This window comes from Delphinapterus leucas, chromosome 19 (genome assembly GCF_059928025.1).
Source record: "Delphinapterus leucas isolate spDelLeu-1000000601 "Yukka" chromosome 19, BTC_Dleu_Yukka2, whole genome shotgun sequence".
Lineage (NCBI taxonomy): Eukaryota > Metazoa > Chordata > Mammalia > Artiodactyla > Monodontidae > Delphinapterus > Delphinapterus leucas.
This window is the reverse complement of record NC_143147.1, coordinates 25,268,047-25,290,617: the sequence shown is the minus strand read 5'-3', so window position 1 is coordinate 25,290,617 and position 22,571 is coordinate 25,268,047. Positions and strand designations below refer to the sequence as shown.

At 39.4% G+C, this 22,571-nt stretch overlaps 1 protein-coding gene across 11 annotated transcripts in view; it reads left to right on the top strand.

The window, feature by feature from the left end:
- MYO1D (myosin ID) overlaps positions 1–22,571 on the top strand; it is a 344,153-nt gene that overhangs the window by 148,884 nt on the left and 172,698 nt on the right. For all 11 annotated transcript variants that reach the window (XR_016388918.1, XM_089900792.1, XM_089900794.1 and 8 more), the window contains one exon: positions 3,351–3,558. Coding sequence is in view for 10 of the 11 variants with exons in the window: in XM_089900792.1 (XP_089756918.1) it covers positions 3,351–3,558 (208 nt within the window). In the remaining variant the exon portion in view is untranslated. The remainder of the gene's footprint in view (positions 1–3,350; positions 3,559–22,571) is intronic.

The window sequence follows — 22,571 nt, the reverse complement described above, 5'->3', positions numbered from 1 at the left end:
TGCTTTTAGATTCTGCAGATTTTTTGTAAGCTAGCTTTGAACCTAAATTTCTACTTGTCACTTTCATTTTCATTCTTTTATTGAAAAAGAGAGAGAAGGATTTTAAATGTACTGATAACCTTAAAAGCTGCTGAAGTCTTTCAGGGAGGTAAAACTGGTTGTCAGAAAGCAGCTGAATTTAGCTTTTTAATTTGCAAGTTCAGGGTGCTGGTTTGCTGAAGAACTTGGGGCATGCCCTTGACCGTCAGGAAGAAAGGAAGGGCGCCGTTACCCTGATGTGTTAGCTGAGCAGTGTGGCAGTAGGATTGCTTCTAGTTTCTGCAACACGCCTAAAACTTTAAACAAATGCCATTACTCCCTGTTGACTCTTATTCTATCGATAGTTCTATAATGAATTTGGAAGTTTTTAGATTTTATTTCCTTTTTTCACGTGACGTCACTTAATATTACCTTTCTCTTCATATTAGAACTCTTTGGTTGCTGTTTCTGTCTCTATCTGGCAAGTGACTAGACATTTAAATGTATTTTCTTCCATTCTTTCATTCAGTGGATATCTCATTCCTCATCGTATGGTGGACAACACGATAGGCACATGGCGTATAGCGGGGAACAAAACAAAATCCCTGCCTTCGTGGTACCCATAGACTGACATTCAACAGACAAACACACAAATCAATATGATTACAAACTGTGATGAATGGTGTGAGGAAAAGAAACCCATCTGGCTGCCCTAGAGAGGAATAATGGGGGTGAGGGTTGATGGTTGATGAAGGAGAATCAAAAACAGACTATGAGGAGTCTCAGCCTTTCAAAGAGTAGATTAAAAAGCATTCCAGGCAATGGGAACAGCATATGCAAAGTCTCCAAAGCAAGAAAGAGGCGGCAACCGCATTACAGGACCCTAAAGAAGGCCAAGGCGACTGGAGTAGAATAACGAAAGCAGGCGTAAAAGATAAAGATGAGGTGAGGCTCTTTGGAATACTACTCTGGCTGCTAAATATGCAGAATGGGTTGAAGAGGAAATGGAAAACAAGTTAGGAGTCTACTGTAGTAAACTTGATGGTGGCGTATATTAGGATTGTAGCAGTAAAGATGAGAATAGTTGAATTTTAAATATATTTTGGAGGTGGAGTCAATAGACCTGATGATGGATTAGAAGGAATGATAGAGAAGAGAAGGGATCAAATATGACTCCCAGGATTCTGGCTTTAGTAACTGAGGACATTGAGGTAGGAAGGACTGAAAGAGGAATTTAAGATACCTTTAGGTCTATATAGGCATTGGATATGTGAGTCTGAAGCTCAGAACTGAGAAGTGGGCTTGGGATAGTAAATGCATGAGTTGAAAAACAAAGTGGATGGAATAGATGAAGCGATGTGGGAGGTTGTACATAGAGAGAAGGGGGCCTGATATGAGCTCTGGGACACTCCAACATTTGGGGGTCCAGGAATGAGGAGTTGCCAGAAAATGAGATTGAAAAGAGATATCCAGAGAGACAGAAGGAAGCTAGGGAGAGTGTGCTGTTGTGGAAGCTAAGATGGAAATCAGGAAAAGAGAGAGACATCAAGAAGAAGGGATCAGATGCCCCTTAGATACATAGCGTCTTAACCAGAAATGTGTAAAGCCCTAGGAGGAGAACATGAAGACTCCTGAAAGGCACGAAAGTAGACTTGAACTAATGGAATGATACCCCTTGTTCTTGGATAGGACAACTCAACGTCAAAGCTAAATTTAATGAATTTAACATGGGAACCCAATAAAAATACCAGAAAGGATTCTTTTGTTTTGTGATTGTTTTTCCCTGGAACTATGCAAATTGACTCTAAAGTTCATATAGAAAAATGAATACATAGGAATATCGAGAAATACCTTTAAAAAGGAAAAGAAGGAGAAAAGACCACCAGATATTAAAATATACTTATAACATCTATAATTAGACATTTGCAATACTGATGGGGCCGAGGGACAGACAAAGCAATGAAACAGACCAGACAGCCCAGAAATGAACCGAAGCACATATGAAAGTTTAGCATATGATAAAATGGCATATTAAATCGGAGGGAGAAAGACAGACGTGTTAGTAAATAACATCGGAAATAGCCTTTTGTCAAAAGTTGGATCCGCTAGTGGGAAGCAGCCGCATGGCACAGGGATATTACCTTGGTGCTTTGTGACAGCCTGGAGGGGTGGGATAGGGAGAGTGGGAGGGAGGGAGACGCAAGAGGGAAGACATATGGGAACATATGTATATGTATAACCGATTCACTTTGTTATAAAGCAGAAACTAACACACCATTGTAAAGCAATTATACCCCAATAAAAAATTTAAAAAAAAAGTTGGATCCGTATCGAAATAAACTCCAAAGGGACCAGAGATCTAAACGTAAAATGTGAAAACATATAAGTACTGGAAGAACCCGTAGGTGAATTACTCTGTAACCTGAATGTGAGGAAAGCCTTTCTCGCTATGTCTTAAGGTTAAGATGCAGTATGTGAAAAACATTACTAAATTTGACTACATGGATTAAACAACTTTGCACCAAGGGTGGAGGAGAAGTACTGCAGTAGGCAGCCTTCTAAGCTGGTCCCAGTGATCCCCACCTACTGGTATTCATGCCTGTGTAATCCCCTTCCTGTGAGTGTGGGCTGGCCCTAGTGAATTGCTTCTAGCCAAATGGAATGTGTCAAAAGTGATGGGATGTCGCTCGTGAGATTAGGCTACAAAAGGCTGAGACTCTGTGACTACTGTCTTACTCACGGTCACCCTCACACTAACCTATGAGAGGGCCGCATACGGAGGAACTGTTGGCTGCTTGTATGTAGAATTGCAAATGATCTGTGTATTGACCTTATGTGCAGAACTGTGCTTAGTTTTCTTTTAGCGATGATACTTTATCTGAAGATCTGCTTGATGTCCTTTGAAGCGAGTCATATTGTTCATAAGTGATGTTTTGTTCCTTCCCCAGTCATTTACCCGTTCAAAAACCCATGACAGAGGCATCCTTTTCTTGTTTCTGTTTGTAAAGACAATGCTTCCAAGGTTGCCACATTACAAATAATATTTGCTGCAAGTTTTTGGCAAATAGCTTTTATTAAATTAAGGAATATCCTTCTAATCCTTGTTTAGTGAGTGTTGTATTTTATTGAAGGAGTGTTGTATTTTATTGAAGCCTTTTTCTATGACTCTTATCAGGCTAATGAAACTCATCCCTATTCCTAGTTTGCTAAGAAGTTTTTTTTTTCTTTCTTTCTATGAAGCATCTTGAATTTTATTGGATAGCTTTTCTGCATCTATTGATACCACATGGTTTTTCTCCCTTAACCCGTGCCCTGTTCTTTTTTTCATCCAGGTACAAAATGATCTCTGAATTCACCTGGCCCAACCATGACCTCCCTTCAGACAAAGAGGCTGTCAAGAAACTGATTAAACATTGTGGCTTTCAGGATGATGTAGCTTATGGGAAGACCAAAATTTTCATTCGAACACCCCAAACACTGTTTACCTTGGAAGAGCTCCGTGCCCAGATGCTCGTAAGGATTGTCCTCTTTCTACAAAAGGTAATTTAATATTTTACATATAAGGATAAGGCCTTACTTTTATGTTCTTAAAGATGAGTTGAATGTTTTCTTTGATTCAAGAAATGTTCACGCTGGTGTATTTTTTTGCATCTATGCATATCTTAAGAGTGTTTTCTGTTGCCTCCACACATGGAAAACTTACTGGGCTGCGTGAACTCAAAATTATTTTATCCTCAAAGCTCTGAAGCTATTTTGTCTTCTGGTATTTAGAAACAGAGAGATGTCTGAAGCAGTCTGGTTTTTGTCTCTTGCAGTTAACTGAGTTGTTTCCCTCAGCTTAACTGCATAAAGGACTTTTTCTATCTTATAATTTACAAGCTTGGCCAGCCTGTGTGAGACCACCTCCCTCACCCATCACGACCCACCGCCAGCACTTGCCAAGGTGTGCGGTGCTGACTCAGCGGTCCTCGTAAGACCATGGTACCTGTCATCACTGATCTGTGCAGGGCCCCTTCTCATTTCATTCAGTCACTCAGGTATTTCTTTTTATCCCTCTTACCCATTTCCATACCTTCTGATTGAACCATTTTAATGTAAAAAAATTATATATGCATATAAAAAGAAATCGTGTTCCTCTAGGAGAACGTCCTTGGGATATCCATCAGGGGAAAGGTGGCTGGGTCATTGGGTATACGTAGACCTAATTGGCGTAAGTAGTGCCAGGCTCCTCTCCAAAATGTCTGCCGGTTTGCACATCACCAGTTTGTATGTAGAGGTTACTGTGTGCCCACATCCTTAGCAGTATCATCCAGGTACCTAAATTTTGCCAGACTAGTAAGTATAATGATATCTCATTGTTGTTCTACTTCCTATTTCTCTGATTACCATTGAATTTGAGCATCTCATTAAATGCTTGTTTGCTTTTTGGGGTTTCCTGTAAACTGCCTGTTCATATCTTTTATCCATTTTTCTACTGTAATTGGTATCATTTTCTTGTTGATTAGCAGGAATTCCTTGACTATTTTAGACATTAATCTCTATTCACTTTAGATATCATACATATATTCTCCTGTTCTGTCGGCATTCTAATGAACTTTCTAATGTGCTTTGTTGAAGAGAATCCTTAATTTTGACATAATCAAATTCTTGGATTCTTTTTTTTTTTGGCCTTATATTTTGTGCCTTGGAATTTTATTTAAGAGGGCTTTCCTTGTATCTAGGTCACAAAGGTACTATCCTATGTTTTCTTCTATGAACTATATAGTTTTACCTTTCACATTTACGTCTTTAATCCATTCAGAATCCATCTATGTATGTGGTTCTCTCTAGGAAACCAATTTCACTTTCTTCTATATGGTGAGCAAGTTTTCTCAATACCATCTAAATACTAAATAATCTGTTGTTTCCCTATTGATTTGTGGTGCCACTTTTATTATGTATGAAGTTTATATATATACACATACATATATATGTATTCTGTTTCTGAGTGCTCTATTCTGTTCCATTTCTGTATCTGCCTCTTTTCATACCACTGCCACGTAGTTTTCATTGTAGTGTGTTTTAGTATATGGTAGGATAAGTCCATCTTCTCTACTCTTCTTTATTGAGGTTGATTATTCTATACATAGACCTTTATTCTGTAATATAAATTTTAATCTGTGTTTATTGAGTTCTTTAAATTCGAGAATACTTTTTATTAGGATTGCATTGAATATATAGGTTAATTTTAAAGGATTAACATTTTTATAATATCAAAACATCTTAAGAGTATTGAATAAGCTTATTTAAATCATTTTATTGACTTTTAGACTTAGGTCTTATGAACTCATAGTTAATTCCTAGATATTTTATTGTTTTTGTAGCTGCTGTGCTTTTATTATTGTGTTTTTATTATATTTTCTATGTGTCAATGTTGGTATAGAGAAGTAATATTGGCTTATGTTGGTTTAACTGTATCCAGAATGAAACGTTTCTTGATTCACATTTGTTGATTCTGTTAGTTTTTCTGGGTAAAAGATTATATCATGTGCAGATTATAAAAGTTCCCTTCCAATTGCCAAGATGTTTCTGAGTGTTGGTCTCGTTCATTTATTTTTCCTAGAACTCAGGAAAACTTTTGGAGTGGAATACTAAATTCTGTTTCATCTTAGAACAGTTTCCTTCTATTAATTGTTTTTTTTTAATACTGCTTTTACTCCGTTCTGTTTTCTTTCTCAAGACAGCTTGTAAATTTGCAAGGTGAATCTCTGTTTTTTGTCTGCTGTAGTGAGTTATTTTCATGCGTCTGTTCTACTGTATATTCAAATCCTTACTTTTGATCTTCCCTACTTACCAGTGGGAGTTTTTGTTGTTGCAGATCTGATACTTTGCCTTTCTTCTTCATACCTATCCAAGACATTGACCAGACTCAGGGCTTGGCCTCTCAGTTTGGTTGGGACAGTCCTGGTTTCTGACTGTGGTCTGTTGTAAATATTAGTAGGAAACCTTTCACTCTCAAAGTGTCCCAGCATGGGTAACAAATGATACAATAGTCACCCTACCGTGAACTCACTTTCTTTCCACTTGTTGGCTGGTAGAATCCTCTTCTTAAATCTACATCGGCATTTTGTTTACTTCTTTCACAGTTGTCAGTGTCCCACAGACTTTCACCTATTGCAGCTCTGTCAGCCAAAGATGGGGCCCACCCTGTCCCTCCCCACCCCAGGGCCCAGCTCTTACAGAAAAGGTTGAATTCCAGATATACACGCCTACTAGGACTCGTCCTTTCTCAGTCCTCTCTACAGCACCTCTGCTTGCTTTCTGGTGAGAAATTACAATTTCTACCTAGAAAAGAGAGATTCTAAAAGACAAGGGATGGCTGCTTCAAAAACTATCACCTGCGCCCTGGAGGGAAAGCTGTCCAGTCTTCTCTGTGGTGTAGATCTTGCGTTTCTTAACCATAAGGCAGTGAGTAGGGTATGACCTCCCTCTAAATTCTCAGGCAGACCATCCTAGAGCACGATATACGCGATCTACTCATTATGTTCTTCGAACCAACTCCACAGGCCATAAAATTAGTGAGAATTTCAGTTTCTGGGAAGAGGTCATCAGTCACCTAACTTTCCATGTGACGTGTTTTCAATTTTTCTGTTTCCTTATGGGAATGTAGTGTGAAGCTGTAGAGGCAGCATCAGGAGATGCTAATTTAAACAAGACTCCCCAACAATTGATTTTTTAAATTTCCTTTTTAAATAAAAATTAGCTTTGTCTTTTTTATTATATAATTAAAGTGCACTCATTGTAAAAACAGATTCAAACCATAATGAAAAGTATAAGGAAATCCATGGGAAACCACCTAAAATCCCACCATCCAAAGGTAACACACCAAGTGTGTGAATTTTTTCCATTCTTATCAGTGAGAAATGCTACCTCGTTTCTACTATTTCATTTTTTATTTTCATGACTACTAGCAAGGGTGTGTTTATTGGATTGCTTCCTCTGTTACTCATTTTTATCAGTGGCCCATTTTTCTGGGATTGTTTGCCTTTTTCTTAGGAATTTCTGGGAGCTATTATCTTTATGTGTTACAGCTATTTTCCCCAAGCCGTCATTTGTCATTTGATTCTGTTCATGGTATACTCTTTGATGTGAAATTTTTTCACTGAATGTAATGAAATATGTCCTTTTCTTTATAGTTTTTGAGTTTCTTCCAGAAAAAAATTATAGATCTGGGATTTCGTTTTGTACATGGTGTGATGTAAGGGTCCAACTCTATTTTGTTCCAGGTATTCAATTCCATTTATTTAAAAAATTCCTCTCTTTTTTCCAATTTAAATTGAAATTCCACCTTTGTCTAATATCAAATGCCCATATATGCTTGAATCTATTTCAGGACTCACTATTTTCTTCCATGGTCCGTTCCTGTGCCAGAATCGTACTGTGTTTATTATAGTACATCTTAATAGCTTTTAACATGTGAGAACGTGGCTTTCAGTACCTGTTCTGTGCCTTAGTAGAGACTCAGTGTCAAGTTGGAAGAATCAGTGATGTTGCCTAAAACCAGAACCTCCAAAATTAATTGTTCTTAAAGGAATAAACTGTATAACCACAAAGATTGCAGAGGAGATACAAACTATGTTGCTTTCTGATTCGTAAAAAAATTTCTAGTTCTCCGCTGTCACCATCTAAACCATTAACCACTTGGTATCAAGAATTATGGATAATCCGTGTAGTGCATCTTGCTTCTCTTCATATACTCGGTCATATGCTTGACATTTTAGAGGATTTTTGAAATTGCTAGAAATATCTTTTTTTAAGAAATAACCCTCTAGATTTCAAAGAATTGTATTGGTTTTATAAGTACATAAGTAATAGCAATACAAGTTCATGCAGAATCGTGAAAAAATATAAATCCTTTTATAGTTTTAAAATGTAATTTTCTTTTATATTATACATAAATTTAAATCATAACATACCATTGTATAATACTTCTCATTATAATTTTACACGTGTCAACACTTAATTTACGTATTTATAATAACTGACTTAGTCCTTAATATGATTTACTAGAGTGTCCTCAATCTGTCTGCTATTACTGGGTGTTTGGGTATTTCCAGTGATGCATTCTTACAGGTCCCATGCAGGGCACATCTCTGTTTACTTAGAGCAGCGCCTGACACCAAGTCCAATAATGATACCTGTTGTTATTACTCCTGCTACTGCTATTACTACTATTAAGTATTTGTAAACATCCTCGATTATTTTCTTGGAATAAACTCATATACACAGAATTGTTGGGTTAAAAGATGCGTACTTTTAAGATTTTCTATACCTGTTGTCCAATGGCTTCCAGAAAGATTGTGCCAGTGTGTGGTCCCACCAACTAATGAGTGAAAGACCTTGCCTCACTGAAGCACTGGATGTTTTCATTCTTACAAGTACCCTTTCTGGATGACCTAAAATCTGAGTGTTTTGCCTGAATACAGGCATACCTCAGAGATACTGCAGGTTTGGCTCCAGATCACCACAAATAAAGCGAATATTGCAATAAAGTAAATTACATGAACTTTTGGTATTCCAGCGCAATACAAGTTATGTTCACATAATACTATAGTCTGCTAGGTGTGCAGTAAAATTATATGTAAAAAGAATGTACATACCTTAATTTGAAAACACTTTTATTGCTAAAAAATGCTAACCGTCATCTGAGCCTTCAGCGAGTCGTAATCTTTTTGCAGTAGTAACGTCAAAGGTCACTGATCACAGATCACCATAACACAAGTAATAATAATGAGAAGGTCATCTGCAGACAGTGACAGTCTTACTTCTTCCTCTCCAATTTGGATTCCTTTTTATTTCCTTTTCTTCTCTGATTGCCATGACTAAAACTTCCAAAACTATATTGAATAATAGTGGTGAGAGTGGGCAGCCTTGTCTTATTCCTGATCTTAGAGGAAGTGGTTTCAGTTTTTCACCACTGAGAACGATGAGAAAACCATAATTCAAAAAGAGCCATGTACCACAATGTTCACTGCAGCTCTATTTACAATAGCCAGGACATGGGAGCAACCCAAGTGCCCATCGACAGATGAATGGATGAAGAAGATGTGGCACATATATACAATGGAGTATTACTCAGCCATACAAAGAAACGAAATTGAGTTATTTGTAGTGAGGTGGATGGACCTAGAGTCTGTCATACAGAGTGAAGTGAGTCAGAAAGAGAAAAACAAATACCGCATGCTAACGCATATATATTGAATCTATGAAAAAAATATTGGTTATGAAGAACCTAGGGGCAGGGCAGGAATAAAGACGCAGACCTACTAGAGAATGGACTTGAGGACACGGGGAGGGGGAAGGGTAAGCTGGGACGAAGTGAGAGAGTGGCATGGACGTATATACACTACCAAATGTAAAATAGATAGCTAGTGGGAAGCAGCCGCATAGCACAGGGAGATCAGCTCGGTGCTTTGTGACCACCTAGAGGGGTGGGTTAGGGAGGGTGGGAGGGAGACGCAAGAGGGAGGGGATATGGAGATGTATGTATTTGTATAACTGATTCATTTTGTTATACAGCAGAAACTAACAAACCATTGTAAAGCGATTATACTCCAATACGGATGTTAAAAAAATAATGAGAAGGTTCGAAATATTGTGAGAGTTACTGAAATGTGACACAGAGACACGAAGTGAGCAAATGCTGTTGGAAAAGTGGCACTGATCGACTTGCTAGATGCAGGGCTGCCACAAACCTTCAATTTGTAATTAAGAAAAAAAATCTGTGAAGGGCAATAAAATGAGGTATGCCTGTATTTAAAACATCATTTTCTAAGAAGCCCTGGATGCAGTACCACATGTTTGCCTCATTAAATTAAAAGAAATGAAGCTGTGTAGCCAGTGGGATTTTTTTTGCAAGATCATCTTCTCTTCCTTTCATAATATGCAGTTGCTTTACTTCCCCACACACCCTCTACACTGGAGCTTGTGTGTGTTCTTTACATCACATTTGAATGAGAAATCAAATAAGGTGGAATTTCTAGACAGCACTGAAGAAACTACAGTTTTCAGAATTACAGCTTTAAGCAAGGAGGTGCCAAGACCTCAGTAGTCAGTTCAGCAGCGAACGCATGGGGCTGTCAACGTGTGTAATGATTGTTTTAAGTGTGTGTGCAGCAGAGCTGTCCAAGCTGATTTCCTTTTAGCTTCTTTCCATCTTCATCCTGTACCTTCCTGATCTGGTGTTTCCTGTCATCCATCTTCTATACGTCGTATTCATTAATTCCCAGAAAATAAGATACTTACTTGTTGTGTGGTTGGGGAGATCCTGAAAGAAGACAATAGTTTTCACTGTTAACTGGTAGTTAACCGTTAACTGATTTTTAATGAAAGTATCTCACCAAATGCATTGCAGAGCATCACGGTTCTCTAATATTCTGTACTCACTTAGTTTTAAATACTTTGCTCTCTCAGAAAAAGAGTGGGGGAACTTCCCTGGCTGTCTAGCAGTTAAGACTCTGCGCTCCCAATGCAGGGGACCCGGGTTCAATCCCTGGTCAGGGAACTGGATCCCACATGCCACAACTAAAGATCCTGCATGCTGCAACTAAAACAAGATCCCGCGTGCCGCAACTAAGACCCAGCACAGCCAAATAAATAAATATTAAAAAGAGAGAGAGAGCTTATTAAAAAAAAAAAAAGAAAGAAAAAGAGTAGGGTACAGAACCCCTCAAGAAACTCCCTTATTTTTTTGGTGCATGTATAGTTTTAAATGTATGTTCTCATCCTAGGGTATCATAGGACAAGATCAAAACCATCATATAAGGTGATATTAAAAATGGATTCTCAAAGGGAGATAGAAAAGTACTGGGAGACTTCATCTTTTGTGTGGCCATTACCAACAAATATGGAATGAGATGATGGATTTTGAAGAGTGGCTTTCTTGACCCACCTATAAGACAAATAAAGGCTTTTGTGAATTGTGTCTTCTTTTGGGGGAATTGGCCCTTTCTTAAAGGGCATCTATAATCGATTATACACAGACATCTTAATTGGTCACTATGTTATGTATTTGGGCTAATTCAGTTCACACAGCTTTGATCCTAGCTCTAGGAATAGATTTTATCCTTTCCAGTGTGCCATGTTAAGAGGCCAAGGCCCCTCCTCTGTCACGTACTGAAGGCTACTAAACATAGATATTCTTTCTTAAAATAATATCTTCAGGCTCTAATCATTTTTCTTCAAGCAATTTGTGGTCACCCTGAGATCACAATTATAACTCTCAGATTCCCCAGCAGCAAGGGCTGCCAACCCTTTGAAAATTTAAATTATGCTAGCCTCTGACCTGCTCCACACTCCACGCCATGAGTTTTTGCGGGTTTTATTTCAATCCTAAATATGGCTCACAGCTTGTAGCACCCATGACACGTGAGCTGTGGGGTCCATAGTCAAGCTCGAATCTGAAATCAGTTGTCAATCTTCTATTATAGTCATGTGAAATTACAGGCATGTTTATATGGGAAATACAAAAGCTTCATGCTATCAATGTTCAGATCAGTCAGCCTCCTGGGTCACTTGGCTCCCAGAATTTTATTTTTGCTTGTCTGGTGTCTGCCTGAAAGGATAGTAGTGGCTTGATTATTAGGTCATAAGAAAATTGGTGCATCTCAAAGGCAGGACAGGGGAGGACAAAGGAATGAGTGGAGGAGAAAGTGTGGAAAAGATGTGAACGAGAAAAAAAGGTGATGTAACGCTGAGAAAGGAGGAAAAGACATCAAGTTAGTGAAATAAAATACTCAAAATGTAGGCTAAAATGATATGTGATTGTCGTTTCTAATTTTATGTGGAATTCAAGATGGAACTGTAGAGGGCTTCCCTGGTGGCACAGTGGTTGAGAATCCGCCTGCCAATGCAGGGGACACGGGTTCGAGCCCTGGTCCGGGAAGATCCCACGAGCCGCAGAGCAGCTAAGCCCGTGCACCACAACTACTGAGCCCACATGCTGCAACTACTGAAGTCCGTGTGCCACAACTCCTGAGCCCACATGCTGCAACTACTGAAGCCTGTGCGCTCTGGGGCCCACGTGCCGCGACTACTGAGCCCGCGTGCTGCAACTACTCAAGCCAGCGCACCTAAAGCACTGAAGCCCATGTGCTCTAGGGCCCTCATGCCGCAACTACTGAGCCCACATGCTGCAACTACTGAAGCCTGTGCACTCTAGGGCCCTCATGCCGCAACTACTGAGCCCGCGTGCTGCAACTACTGAAGCCTGCACGCCTAGAGCCCGTGCTCCGCAACAAGAGAAGCCACCACAATGAGAAGCCTGCGCACCGCAATGAAAAGCAGCCCCTGCTCGCCACAACTAGAAAAAGCCCGTGTGCGACTACGAAGACCCAGCGTAGCCAAAAATAAATAAGTAAATATTTTTAAAAATTAAAAAAAAAAAAAAGGCGGCTCATGTATCACAAGAACTGCCCTGGTTGTTTTTTCTCAATTAATAATATTATTTTTATGGTCTTATATTTATTAAATTCGCATTTTTCATTCTTTTTTAAATTAATTTTTATTGGAGTACAGTTGCTTTACAATGTTGTGTTAGTTTCTACCATACAGCAAAATGAATCAGTTATACATATACATATATCCCCTCTTTTTGGATTTCCTTCCCATTTAGGTCACCAGCACTTTACATTCTTACTGTTGGGTTATATTATAGTCCCAGTCACAAGAAGGATCTTGTGAAGAGTTAAGAGTGGCTCATAAAAGCATAAACGTATAATGAAAATAGCAAATTCTGAAACTGAGAATAATATCATCAGTATTAATTATAAGTAATCGCAAAGGTTAATATAGGTCTGAGTATAATAATTTTGTAAACCAACCAGAGAAAAAGTGTGAATAGAATCATTATCTGAAAATTAGATTGTATTGGTGTAGTTATTCATTTGCCCCTATTCCCTGATGTATTGTTTATTGTGAAACTTTGTCAAGTAGTAGCATGAAGCTATGGGGCTTTCACATTATTTTCAAACAAAGCTCACCGGCTTCTTGGTGAAGCCAGTCAAGTGTTTTATTTCTCAGACTAAAAGCAAAATAATTCTGTCTCATATGAAATTGATTACTTTTGCCCTTAAGTTAAAAAAAAAAAAAAAGCTACTAATGTAGTCGCTAATCTTTACTGAGTGGCAGGCAGTATTCTGAGCACTTTACATACATTAACTAAATCTTTATAAGAACTCTGTGAATGAGTGTCTACCAGTATTTTTCATCTAACAGGAAAGGGAACTTAAGCCACTTGAATAGCTGAGTGCCTTGCTGGAGGTCACACCAATAGTGGACCCCACAGCTGGGATCTGAACCCAGTGGTGCAGCCTTCTGCACACGTTTAACCACTATTCACTTATACCACAGTAGCATCATTCAGTGTGCACTCCTCATAGGAAGAACAGGCATGACTCACACTATTGAAGAAAAGTCTGTAAAACCAGCCACAGAGATGACGATGGCATCATGCTCAGAGAGAAAGAAGAAGGCGATTTGGCCCTAGTGATGTCTGAGTCATTGACTACTGAGTATGTGAACTAAGATATATCTTTACTACGATTGGAAGGAAACACTGATGTTTCCTGTCTGAATCAGCTCTTGACATATGTATGGCAATGAAAAGTGATCAGGGACTCTCTTTTACTGAGAATACATACTCCAGGAGAAGAGTTTTACTTGTTGTGGTAAAAGTTACTTTCGAGCCAGGAGTGGGTTGAGAAAGGTGTGTCTGGATGACTATGGACAAAGCATAAACTGTATTACAGGAAGGGTGGGGGAGGCATGGCTCTGTGACAAGAGAGGTTGCCCCCAGTGCCAGTCCACTCACTGCTTTATTCATGGGGAATATTTATGGTCAAAAATACGCTGCTTGACCTTGGCTAGTATTGAAAGAAATAAAGAAAAATGTGCCTTTGGTCAGATGACCACCATTGACATTATGTCTTTTCAGTAGGAGGTGAGAAGAAACGGATAGCTAATGTCCTTTCCAACACTGTGATGCGTGGACGGGTGGGAGAAGGGCGCTCATTGTATTTTTTTTTTTAACATCTTTATTGGAGTATAGTTGCTTTACGATGGTGTGTTAGTTTCTGCTTTATAACAAAGTGAATCAGTTATACATATACATATGTTCCCATATCTCTTCCCTCTTGCGTCTCCCACCCTCCCTATCCCACCCCTCCAGGCGGTCACAAAGCACGGAGCTGATCTCCCTGTGCTATGCGGCTGCTTCCCACTAGCTATCTACCTTACGTTTGGTAGTGTATATATGTCCATGCCACCCTCTCGCTTTGTCCCAGCTTACCCTTCCCCCTCCCCATATCCTCAAGTCCATTCTCTAGTAGGTCTGTGTCTTTATTCCTGTCTTACCCATAGGTTCTTCATGACATTTTTTTCCCTTAAATTCCATATATATGTGTTAGCATACGGTATTTGTCTCTCTCTTTCTGACTTACTTCGCTCTGTATGACAGACTCTAGGTCTATCCACCTCATTACAAATAGCTCAATTTCGTTTCTTTTTATGGCTGAGTAATATTCCATTGTATATATGTGCCACATCTTCTTTATCCATTCATTGTATCTTAAATGAGTAATAAACATGGATTTGTCCATTCATTACTGAATAGGGGTATACAACGAACAAGACAGGGCTCCATCCAGAGGAAGCTGACAGCCGAGTCAGAAGGGAGATGTGTTAGCGCTCAACCAGTGCAGTAGAGTAATTGTGACACTGTTGAGCAGGTAATGACTGCCAGGTGGGCTCAGAGAAGAGTCACCCACCTGAGCTGGGAGAGAAGGCTTTTTGGAAGGAGGAGAGATGCCAAAAAGTCAGGGAACAACTCTATTAGGTTCACATTTTACTTGGAAGTCCATTGTATGGAGGACAGAGATCTTAATCTCTATTTCATAATTCATTTATACAGGTTGAGTTCATTGGAGCTGGGTCATTGATGTGAGAGCAGGTTAATTGTCACGAAGGTTAGTGGGTAAACTAAACTTCCTATGACAAAAACAGGGAACAAAGTTGTCTACAAAAATATCAAACAAACGTTGTTTTCCATAATAAATGTTTACTAGTCTTACTCCTTGGAATTACTGAAACTGCCCTTTCAGTGTTACAGGAGAGTTCTTTGCCCTCCTTAGAAATTAGGACAATTAGGAAGCAAATATACATGGCAGCCATGCAGCCCATGATGACAGAATTAAATTTAGCTGAATTTTATCACAAGTTTATGACTATTTACTAACCTCTCCCCTGTTATCTAACAAGAGGTGAAGAGCTAGCTCTGGATTTGTCTTCTCAAAGCACCTGGGTCAACAATTTCCATTCTGTCATGGCTCCTCATTAATAACTGCTAGTAAAGGCGGGCAGCCTTTGATTTGATTGGGTTTCTTTGTTTGTTTGTTTGTTTTTGGTTGTGGCTTACAATATTCTGTTTCCACACTATACTGTGCGAAGTCTCTGCAGCTTGAGCGAAGGGCTGCAGAGGCAGGAGCGTATTTGGAGAACCTAATAGTTTAGGGCGTAGTTCAAAGTACCTCTGAGACACTCGAGTCAAGATGACCAGCATATTGGATGCATGAGTCAGGGAAGCAGAGGAAGTAACAAATCTCAAGTAAGAAGGAATGATCAGCAGTGTCAAACACAGAGTCATCCAGCAAAATAAAGGGCTGAAAGTGCCCACTTAATCTGGCGGTTGGGAGATCACTGGTTTATTAATAACCAGCATGTTAAAGACGATCAGCGTGAAAGGCAGAGTACAGGAAGAGAAGAAAAACACACCAAGTACTAGAATCCTCCAGGAAGAGAGTATGTTGAACATTTATTGGTAAATCATGGTAATATGGTAATGAACATAGGTATGGGAAAGTATGCATGTTCTTAATGAAGAAATCAAGGAGCATTTATCGTCTACAAGACATTTAATAAACGACTATTGAATGTTGAAGCCTTACTCCTACATATGTTACTAAGCAGTGCTAATAAAATAACATTATTCAGTACAAGTCATTGATTTTTATTATTGTGAAGAAAATTTCTGTTGATTTATAATGTAAGCCAATAACTGACTCCATTTAGTATTTACATATTGACAAATGCAAAGCCCCTTTAGAGCAATAAAAATGCTTCAGCAAAAAATTTAACATTAGAACGACAGAGCATCCTTTCTTCTCTCTCTCTCTCTCTCTCTCTCTCTTTCTCTTTATTTTTCCCTACCCCCCTCCCCACCCTTTTCCTCCTCCCACCCAACTGAGGAATAAAAAAGATAAAAGCATATTTGGAAAATAATGATGACATGTCAAACATAATTTGCTTCTTATTTATCTCCTCTCAGATACTGCCAATAAGAAGCCACTGCCACCCCTTCCCCAGCCTGTTCCCCTGTAGGTTGGAAGTAGATGATTTGCTCTCCTGAAAGAGCAGCAAATCCGTTGCCCGGGTGATATCTCATTACTAAGGCAACCAATTTGGTGCATCAGTGTGAATCCCAATTTTAAAATGTAATTATGCCAAGATATGTACATATGCTTGAGATTTGCTTAAAAGAAATCTGTTCTCCTTTGGAAGGAAAACATTTCCTATGTTAGTTGAAAGAAAGGGGGAAATACTTCTTTTATTCTTTGCTAGTTATAAATACACCTTTCAGCTGATCTCCCACCATGCTTAGTGAAAGAGCTTGCACTGGTTCTCTCTCACCACTTTTTTTTTTAACTTGAGATCTTCCCTTTCCAAGACGCTTCTCTCTTGAGACCTGTCACTCATAACCCAGCAGCTGTTGTCACCATGACAACATTTTCTGGCCCCTATAGGTGGCGGAAGGAAAAAAAAAAAAGAGTGGCTCCATTTTCGTTGCACTTTTCTTTTTAATTGCTGGGAACTCAAGAGATTGACTCTTTGTAAGGAATTAGTTAGTGAAGGGGAAGTGATTCAATGAATAGGTGTTTACATTAAATTAAAAACTTGTGAACAGTTCAGTGAGGATTGCCATCCCAGACTCAAATGAAAGATCTTATAGATAGGAGGTGTACACCAAAAGCTTGGCTGGAGGAAGACAGCCAAGCCAAACAAAATACCATCGAATCACTGCTGAGCAATTAATTTTTCTTCCTCCTCGACAAAAATTACTGTTTAAAAATTAAAAGCATATTTGGGTGCAGGGAATATTTAATTACCAATCTTATTAAATAATGAAACCCATGCAACTCTTTAAGTTTCCCATTTGCTGAAGCTTCCAGGAAGCTCAGGGTTCAGATTTGTACTCAGATCCAGGAACCATTCTTAGCTGGGGTTTCAAGTGTGACTGTCACCCTTCCTGCTGAGACCCCCACCCATTGCCTACCTGTCCTTCTTTTATCCTCAGTTGGGTGACTATGTTGTCTATGTAACTTTTTTTAAAATTTTTATTTATTTATTTTTGGCCACGTTGGGTCTTCATTGCTGTGCGCAGGTTTTCTCTAGTTGCAGCGAGCGGGGGCTACTCTTCGTTGCGGTGCGCGGGCTTCTCATTTCAGTGGCTTCTCTTGTTACGGAGCACGGGCTCTAGGCGCATGGGCTTCAGTAGTTGTAGCACACGGGCTCAGTAGTTGTGGCTCGCGGGCTCTAGAGCGCAGGCTCAGTAGCTGTGGCGCACGGGCTTAGTTGCTCCGCGATGTGTGGGATCCTCCCGGATCAGGGATCGAACCCATGTCCCCTGCACCAGCAGGCAGATTCTTAACCACTGTGCCACCAGGGAAGCCCCCTTGTCTATGTACCTTTTATGTAAGTTTCCTCCGATCTTTTGGAAGTAATTGGGTGAAACATATGAAAGGCAACGGTGAAAATATCATAATGGGTATTCACTACCTAGTGGCAATGCTGATATTTCACGTAAAATATCACCCCCCAAAAAAGATGGTTTTCAAAACTGCCTTTTTAAAAAGGCCTTTCTGAAGTACATAATTTTGCCACATATTTCATTAAGCCAAGACACTTGATGGGTGACAAAACATATCCTCATATCCTATTAGGTGTATAAAAGAATATATGCGGTTTAAGTGTAAGGGCTATGGTGTTGAGGTTTACTTTAGTCTTTTTCTTGCTATAGCACCAAGAAATCTGTGTGTGTCAGAAATTGCTTATATCTTTGTCATGGCACATTTAAACACATTCTGCTTGGACTATTAAGTTTTGCTAACCAAAAAAAAACGTTTATGAAATATTCAACACGTTCTGGGAAATGTATCATTATTTATTGCATATATTTAGAGCATTCAGTTTCTCTTTATGGGGAGACGTATAGTGGCTTTAAACTCGATCTTTTTCATTTCAGCACATGCACAGTATAAATACCTCTAACGTACAAAAGGCCCTTCCAAAGAAACGAAATAAATACCTCACTAGAAAACTGAGGAAAACGATAGACAATCAGTCCACCAAAAAAAGAGAAAAATGGCCAGCAACTATATTTTCACCTATCAAATACTCAGCGTTTTGTTTTTTTTTTCTTTTAATCCTACATAGTATTGTTGATGATATGTTTACTACTGGCATGAGAGTAAATTGATGAGAACTTTCTGGACAGTAGTTTAGCAATGTGTTTCCAAAAAATCTAAAAGTTGGGTTTGCCTCTAATCTAGCAATTATGCTTGTAGAAATTTATACTAAGAAAATTCATGTAAAAACCCAGTTGTAAGAATTTTCTCTTCAGTATTTCTCATGAAAGTGGAAAATAATGGAGAAAAATGTTAAGAAGTGAGTCTTATAAATTGGGGTATATCCCTACAATAGAAAACTAAGCAGCCATTAACAGTGACAATATAAAGAAATTTAATAACATCAAGTGCTCATGATAAATGTTAAGTGAGAATATATGTTACAAAACAGGATGTTCAGTATGATTCCTTTTTAACCACATTGTTAATTCTAGACATACCTACACCTGCATGTGTGTGCGTGCGTGTGTGCATATGTGCACGCACACACACACCCATTATATAGACTGAGGAGGAGTCATTCCTTTGGGGGGATTTATTTATAACTAAAGAAAATTTAGGGCTATTTATATTCAGCATTTTTTGTCAGACAGGCTTACTGTTGCCAAACATCACTCTGCATTCAAATTCAGTACTACAAGGAGGATCTGCATTTTTTTATTGAAGTATAATTGATTTACAATGTTGTATTAGTTTCTGCTGTACAGCAAAGTGATTCAGTTAAATATACATATATGTATATATATACATATATACTTTTTCATATTCTTTTCCATTATGGTTTATCACAGCATATTGAATATAGTTCCCTGTGCTCTACAGTACAACCTTGTTGATTATCCACTCTATATATAATAGTTTGTATCTGCTAACCCCAAACTCCCAATCTATCCCTGCCCTACTCCCCTCCCCCTTGGCAACACAGGTCTGTCCTCTATGTCTGCAAGTCTGTTTCTGTTTTGTAGATAAGTTCAGTTGTGTCATAGTTTAGATTCCACATATAAGTGACATCATATGGTATTTGTCTTTCTCTTTCTGACTGACTTCGCTTAGTATGATAATCTCTAGTTGCATCCATGTTGCTGCAGATGGCATTATTTCATTCTTTTTCATGGTTGTGTAGTATTCCATTGTATATATGTACCACATCTTCTTTACCCAGAGACTCTGTATTTTAAAGAAAATTTAATTTCAAAATAAGATGTTTACTAGCCAGTTGTCCTGAGTTGGTCTTACTGTATTTGTGTAGATACAAACACCCAAGGAAATCAAGCACTTACAGAAAATATGTCAGTGACAGATATCCTCGGGGAAGTAAAAATACAATCAAGCACTCGTGATTTATGTTTTTTGTTTTTGTTTTTGTTTTTGTTTTTGCGGTATGTGGACCTCTCACTGTTGTGGCCTCTCCCGTTGTGGAGCACAGGTTCCGGACGCGCAGGCTCAGCGGCCATGGCTCACGGGCCCAGCCGCTCTGCGGCATGTGGGATCTTCCGGGACCGGGGCACGAACCCGTGTCCCCTGCATCGGCAGGCGGACTCTCAACCACTGCGCCACCAGGGAAGCCCAAGCACTCATGATTTAAATGCAGGTTACAGACCAAGTACTTTATTCACAAGTCTACTGTACTTTGAATGGATTATAGGGCTTCCCTGGTGGCGCAGTGGTTAAGAATCCGCCTGCCAATGCAGGGGACATGGGTTTGAGCCCTCGTCCGGGAAGATCCCACATGCTGTGGAGCAACTAAGCCCGTGCACCACAACTACTGAGCCTGAGCTCTAGAGCCCGCGAGCCACAACTACTGAGCCTGTGTGCCCTAGAGCCCGCGCACCGCAACGAAGAGCAGCCCCCGCTTGCTGCAACTAGAGGAAGCCTGCACGCAGCAACAAAGACCCAATGCAGCCATAAATAAATAAATTTATTTTAAAAATGGATTGTAAATAGGAACAACACAGAACTGTAATCACAGTATTTCCATCTAAAATTTTAATTGTTTTTATTATAAAGTAATACGTATTCATTGTGAAATTTCAAAATATACTTAAAGAAGGAAATAACATCATCCATCATCTCACCACCAGAAAGGTAACTACTATTAGTGCTTTGGAAGGTGTCATAACAGTCTCTGTCCTACTCTCTCTTAGACACACAGTTTTCTAAATTGAAGTCATGCTGTGTACACTGTAAAGGGCCGTTCCAGATGAAAATCAGCAGAACCACGGTGATGGTTGTGGTACAGGGCCCCTGGACCACTTCTGTGTGATCTTCCAAGCTTCTCTCCTTGACCCACATCTGCAAAGCATCACCATCTGAGTTTTAATGATGTTGTTCCTCTGTTCAGAAGCCCTTCAATCACCTACAAAATTCAGACCAGGCTCTGCCAGCATCTTTCCCTGTGCCACCATGCAGCATCATCGTGTTTTTCCCTGCACTCCCACATACATCTGTCCCACCTGTGCGCTTTACACATACCATTTGCCTTTGCCTTTTGTATCTTCAAATTAGACTCCACCCCCTCACTCAAGCCCTCCTGGCCAGACTAGTCTAAATAAAGTCATCTTTACTTCCTTCACCAGCACCCATTTGTCGATTTTATGTGGCTCTCTGAGGCAGTAACTTCAACAGGAGGTGGGAGCTGTGGGCCTGCTGTTAGTTTGGAGTTTGTGTAAGGTTTTAGGTCATCACTTCCTTTATCTGTAAAACGATAGGCTTGGATATGGGCACATCTGTTACAATCAAGTATGAGGTGTATTATGAGTAACTTGGTATTAATAATAAGTTAGCAAAGATAATGAATTAATTTATAAATAGGAGCTGATGTGAGTTTATTTCTATAAAATTTATATTTGCTTTCTTGAGTGGGCAAGAAAGGCCCATTTCAGGGATGGTACAACCCCCGAGGGTTGTTGCACGTGTGTTGCAAGTGTGTTGCACGTGTGAATGTCCTTCCTAAGGTGTGCCGTGGAAGAGTCAGGGCAGAGAACCTCCCAGCTGATGGTTTATAAGAGGTCTTCAGCTCAGAGATTCCCGCCGAAGTCTAAGATTTCTGTAGGCTGTAGATCATCTATTAATTTTGCACATTTGTCTTCTCTCCTCAACCAGATTATAAATTGTTGAGGGAAGCAGTGTCCTTATGCTTGTTTGTACTCCACCCAGGGGCCCCAGCATGATGCCCTGTGCACAGTGCCTCACGTGGTATTTTGACAATAATATAGTATCATGACTCAATACTATGTGCTCTGGGATTATAGAGGTTCCTGTTAGCTATGTTATGTTTATTAATACTTAAGAGCTAGTCATATGCATTTAAATGAGTTACCTTCATCATACCAAGCAAATGGAGTAATTAGTAGGCATAAGAGTCATTCCTAACCGGGAAAGAAGCCTTTAAGTTTTAACTCTGCTGCCACAGTTGAAGAATCGCTACTTTCTGTGTAATTTCTAGTCTCTACTGCTGCCTAACCAGCAGGTAGTTCTTGGCTTCAGTCAACCACAAGGCACTTGGGTTCCAATCCCAGCTCCAACACTTACAAGATGAAACTTTGGGACCTCTCTGTTCTTCAGTTTCCTCATCTGTAAAAGGGAAGTAAGAGTACCCACCTTATAGTATGGTTGTGAGTATTAAATGACTTAATATATTCATCATACTTTGATCAGTGCCTAGCATATGGCAGGTACTATATGGTTGCTCTTCTTATGAACATTGATATTATTAATATTAATATTATTATTATTGGTTTGGGTATATATCAGTTGACCATTGGCATAATTATGCCACAAACCACCTGTATTGGTTTCCTGTGACTACTGTAAAAATTATCACAAACTCGGTGGCTTGAAACAACAGAAATTTATCCTCTCACAGTTCTGGAGCCCAGAAGTCTGAAATCAGTTTCACTGGGCCAGAATCAAGGTGACATCAAGGCCACACTTCCTCTAGTGGTTGTAGGGGATAATCTAGCCCTGGCTTCTTCCAGCTTCTGGTAGCTGCCGGAATTCCATGGTTTGTGGCTCCAGTCTCTGCTTCCATAGTCATATGTCATCCCCTCGTCTGTC